The sequence below is a fragment of the Carassius auratus genome, chromosome 16 (assembly GCF_003368295.1).
Source record: "Carassius auratus strain Wakin chromosome 16, ASM336829v1, whole genome shotgun sequence".
Taxonomy (NCBI): Eukaryota; Metazoa; Chordata; class Actinopteri; order Cypriniformes; family Cyprinidae; genus Carassius; species Carassius auratus.
The window spans coordinates 13,644,898-13,649,708 of record NC_039258.1 but is presented as its reverse complement, the minus strand read 5'-3'; the positions used below and the strand labels follow the sequence as shown (position 1 = coordinate 13,649,708).

The 4,811-nt window shown below is 32.5% G+C and overlaps 1 protein-coding gene across 1 annotated transcript; it reads right to left on the bottom strand.

Moving 5' to 3' along the window:
- Positions 1–1,605: 1,605 nt before the first annotated feature.
- Positions 1,606–3,746, bottom strand: LOC113116824 (zymogen granule membrane protein 16-like). Its single transcript, XM_026285145.1, has 4 exons — positions 3,661–3,746; positions 3,311–3,399; positions 2,896–3,040; positions 1,606–2,292 (listed from the first exon to the last, which is right to left on the bottom strand). Exons 2-4 carry the CDS (start codon positions 3,363–3,365, stop codon positions 1,974–1,976), a joined length of 519 nt encoding a protein of 172 aa, XP_026140930.1. The 5' UTR covers positions 3,366–3,399; positions 3,661–3,746; the 3' UTR covers positions 1,606–1,973.
- Between the last annotated feature and the right edge of the window lie 1,065 nt (positions 3,747–4,811).

Genomic DNA, 4,811 nt, shown 5'->3' with positions numbered 1-4,811 from the left:
CAGAGCAATGCCAACGATCTAGTGGGCATCTTATGAGGAATGTAAAACTCGCAATTATTCACAGAAGACGAACTTAACTATATACAAATAACCCAGGGGAGGTCGGGCAATACATCAAACGACAGTTTGAGTAAGAAAAGATGCGGCAGTATCTGCAAACACAATTAAGGGTGGGTAAAGGGATTTTATATTCATTGTGTTGAGTGTGGATTGGCAAGATCTAATTGTAATAGCCTATGTGACATTAAGTCTTCCTAGTAGAACTTGCGCTGACGTTTCCTTTTCCAATAAATGTGTCATAATGAGCATAGAATGTCAATGTTTTTTTTCGAATGTTAAGTTGTTTTTATTTGCTGTTCTAGAACTTGCAGTCATCCTTGAGCCTGCATCTGTCAGGGATATCATTATCATTTCTAGCTGACTAGTTAATTGAAAGGAAAATATTTGTCAAGGCAGGTTGCAATAAGAAAGCTGTCATTTGTCAATTTGAGCATATATTCAAGAAAATTTTGTAAATTATAAATTTTAAAAGATAATTATTAAATACGAATTATTATATGTTAATCATCTTCATTAAATGTGTCTTAATGAGTGCACTATGCAAATGTTTTAATGATGCTCTTTTGAGAACTAGCTTAGCTTTTAAATCAATATAACCATTGTATTGAAGTGAATTTAACAGTATGTTTCTGCCCTCTTCTTTTGCCACAGTATTTGAGACTTTCACCATCTCTGAGACTCACATTGCCTCTCAGACTGGCACTGCTTCTGAAACTGACACCACCTGTTCTTTATGGCAGGGAATTCTTGCAGCAGTTAAGTGCAGAAGTTCCAATGTTGAAAGCAATGTCATGCCTCTGAGACTACCATTGCCTGTCTAATGGGACTCTATCTGAGACTGTTTCGAAAACAACCTGTAAACAACTGCCTGTAATATCTATGAGACTTCCACTTTTCTGAACTGACATGCCTCTGAGATTGCCAGTGCTCTAAGACTGTCTACACAACTTATTTTGCACAGATTTAAGACTGCCGTCTGGTTCTCAACAAACCTGAACCAATGTCATCAAATTATAGCACAGCTGTGTGGAATTCATGATTTTGGAAAAATTTCTGTTCACACAATAAATATTGAAATCATTTGTTGTTTAGTTCATACTTGGTTAACGTTGTCCAAGTTTTACATATGTATATTCATTTTTAAGTCTGATAAGAAGTGCGTGTTAAGGGTAAAAACAATAAAATCAATTTCTTTCCTGTAAGAGTGGGTGTGGCCATTTGTAATTTTTTCTGCCTGGTTTCAAGTATGATCCGCATCCAGCTGTTTTTAGCTGTACAAAACAGCTTGTTTTGCGGCATGATATTGCAAATTGGTGTGCCTTACCATATAATTGTAATGCATTTTCTTAATTATGAGCACACTGGTTTGTAGTGCTAACAGTTTTACCATTGATTGCATGTTGTTATTCTTCTTGTTATTTCCCTATAGTGCATAATGAAACAGAAATCTCACCCAGGCTTACTTCCGCATTGAAGAAAAAGGTGGATACATAAAAAATTGAAAAAATAAATGAAAAAGCCTCGTTTTAATAAGCCAGTTTTATTGTGATCTAACATAATAACATAAAAATGTTTTAATTAAAATAAATTCCAAAACTTCTAATCGTTAGCTTAAATAAAAACGTACCTTTGTGTATTAAAAGTGAAATTGAAAAAGAAAAAAAATAATATTCAGGAAAAAATCGTTACAAGAGCCTTTTGGGAATTATTGTGTTAAAGGAGAAACCCTTAAAGCATCATTAGAAATAAAACAATTTCATTCCAATCTTCTTAGTGTTTAATTGACAGCTCAAAAACTTCCCAAAATGTAATCTCCCATAAAGAGCTAAAGAAAAACACGCTCATTGTTAACTGGCCTTTTTTCTCACATAAACACATAATGTTTATGTGAGAATATGACATTATTTCTGACATTATTTAGTGGAATTGTTGTAGACAGCCCAATGAGCCCCAATGGAGGTAAGGGCATTTCCATTGTGACGACCGCTGATGAAGCGTAGCTCACTTCCATCGTGGGTTGGGTAGAAGTTGAATGAAAGTCCATAAGGCTGCCCCACTTTGAAAGAGCGCCCCTTGTTAGTGACGAACATGAGCTCACTGATGTAACCAGAATAATACTTTCCTGAGATCTGAACAAAATGTTCATTTTTTGAGAGTGTCATCTCCTTTTCATTGCCATAGGAGTTTATGCCAACCAAATCTGTCCAGTTACTGTTATATTTAAACTGGATCCTAAACAGATAAAATATGTGCCATTACTTTAAAATAATTCAGAGCTAAAAATCATACAACTAGACCATTAAAAAACAATACAGAATATAAAAATACAATGTTAAATATGATGGTAACACTTTAGAATAAGGTTCCATTAGTTAATGTTAGTTAATGTATTAATTAATATGAACAAACAATGAATAATACATTTATTACTGTATTTATTCATCTTCGTTAATGTTAGTTAATGAAAATACAGTTATTCATTGTTAGTTCATGGTAATTCACAGTGCATTAACTAATGTTAACAAGCACAACTTTTGATTTAAATAATGCATTAGTAAATGTTGAAATTAACATGAACTAAGACTTATAAATGCTGTAGAAGGATTGTTCTTGCTTAGTTCATGTTAACGAAAGTAGTTAACTAACATTAACTAATGGAACCTTATTCTAAAGTGTTACCAATATGATATTTGAAATATGAAGTGTATAATTAGTGGAAAAATGGTTTTATGTAAGGTAACAAGTATAATAATTACAACAGTTCAGGTTCTTATGAACTAGATAAGAAGAAGTTATACAATGTGTGACTATCTGCTTGCGCTTGGGGAAACCTACCCATTGAGATAGTTGTTAGAGTAGTATCCATAGTAGGGATATTCATAAACTCTGACTCCAGTGATGCGACCCTCATGTGCAGTGGAAAATTCGGTTCCACTGCCATCCCCAGCAGCAGGGGAGTATGAGTAAAAATCAGGTAAAGCTAAAAAGATAATAGATTATCATCTGTAAGTGATCGGCTGTTTTCTTTTCTTTTCTTTTTCTTTTTCTTTGTTTGGTTTCAGTTGGAACCTTTAGTTTGACTGTTTAAGTTATACAACTAAAAAAAATCCATTGTTATGCTACATTTAATGCCTAATTCTAACAGTGTGATACAAAATAACAGTAAGCACTTCATGCATAATCAGTAAGTCAGTGTTGATTTATTTATCGCACCATATTTGTATTGAGCTGAGCAGTTAGTGATACTTACGCATGGTCATGCTCATGGCACAAAGGGCAGAGAGTACCAGAAAATGATGCAGCATTTTTGATTGTTATCTGTCCACTGTTCCTGTGAATCTAGATAGAACATTGTAGATTGCTATTTATTGCTAAGACATCAAATAGTGCCAACTTATAATTTGTTTTTAAAAACGAACATATATATAATCTTTTTTACTGTATTCACAAATCAATAAATACATGTATCGTTAATAATGATAATAAAAAAATAGTAATTATATATATATATATATATATATATATATATATATATATATATATATATTCATGATTTTATTGTTAGTATTATATTGTTAATTGCTATATGATGCCATTTACCTGGTTGAGCCTAAGAGGGTGTTCCTTGAGTAGGATGGTTAAACAAGCCTTTATTTATACTCTCTTGCTGGTCCAGCCTATTCTTTTCAGTCATTTAGATGAAGAATGTTTTGGAACATTTTTTAAATACATAAAAAAAAAAAAAAAAATCATTTTGAGAAGGAATTTTGTTTTTGTTTGTATCATAAATCAGCTGACACTTTTCGGGAATACGTAACTGAAAGAATACTAATATCAGATAACAATCAGAATTAGTAAAGGATTTAAAAGGGCCAATACAAAATATTTTGTATTCTAAAAATGTTTAAATAACGAGCATGACTTTACTGGTGATAAAAAAATTAAGTCTAAGCTGATCAAAGCTGTGTTATTCAAAACTCTTTTTTTTAATCAAAATATTCAAATTAATAGATTTTTCTTAATCATAATAGCATTATTACCCACAAAGCATTATTAACCACTCTGCCCAGCAACACCCTGTTTTATTTTAAGCATTTGTTTAAAAAGCTAAAATATTTTCCAAAAATAAAATAAAACAATAATAATAATAATGTTTATTTAAAAAATCACTGAAAAAGTTATTGAAGAAACTTGTTGTATATAATAATTCTTAGTCAGTATGTGTGTCCATGTGTGTACATGTTACACACTGTCTACAATATTTTGAGCTTATATAACTAAACAGGACATTCTGCTTCAAATGAAAACCAGATTTGACACGTACATGAGGACAGGTTTAAAGACAAAATATGGAATGTAAAGTTGATTGACTTGAAATGTACTAACCACATTGATGTGTATGACAAAAGAAAGGTGGTGCATTCAAAATCCAGTTGTCTTAAAGGGGGGGTGAAATGCTATTTCATGCATACTGAGTTTTTTACACTGTTAAATAGTTGGATTCCCATGCTAAACATGGACAAAGTTTCAAAAATTAAGTTGTACGTTTGAAGGAGTATTTCTGTTCCAAAAATACTCCTTCCGGTTTTTCACAAGTTTCTGAAAGTTTTTTTCGAGTATGGCTCTGTGTGACGTTAGATGGAGCGGAATTTCCTTATATGGGTCCTAAGAGCACTTCTGCCGGAAGAGCGCGCGCTCCCGTAGAGCAGAGCACAGAAAGGCTGAGCACAGACAATCACTGATCAGAGCGA

Coding starts and splice junctions, on each gene's coding strand:
- LOC113116824 (XM_026285145.1), bottom strand. CDS start 3,365: ATGCTGCATCATTTTCTGGTACTCTCTGCCCTTTGTGCCATGAGCATG. Junction 3,041..3,310: donor TGCCATGAGCATGACCATGC/GTAAGTATCACT, acceptor TTATCTTTTTAG/CTTTACCTGATTTTTACTCA. Junction 2,293..2,895: donor TCTAACAACTATCTCAATGG/GTAGGTTTCCCC, acceptor TTATCTGTTTAG/GATCCAGTTTAAATATAACA.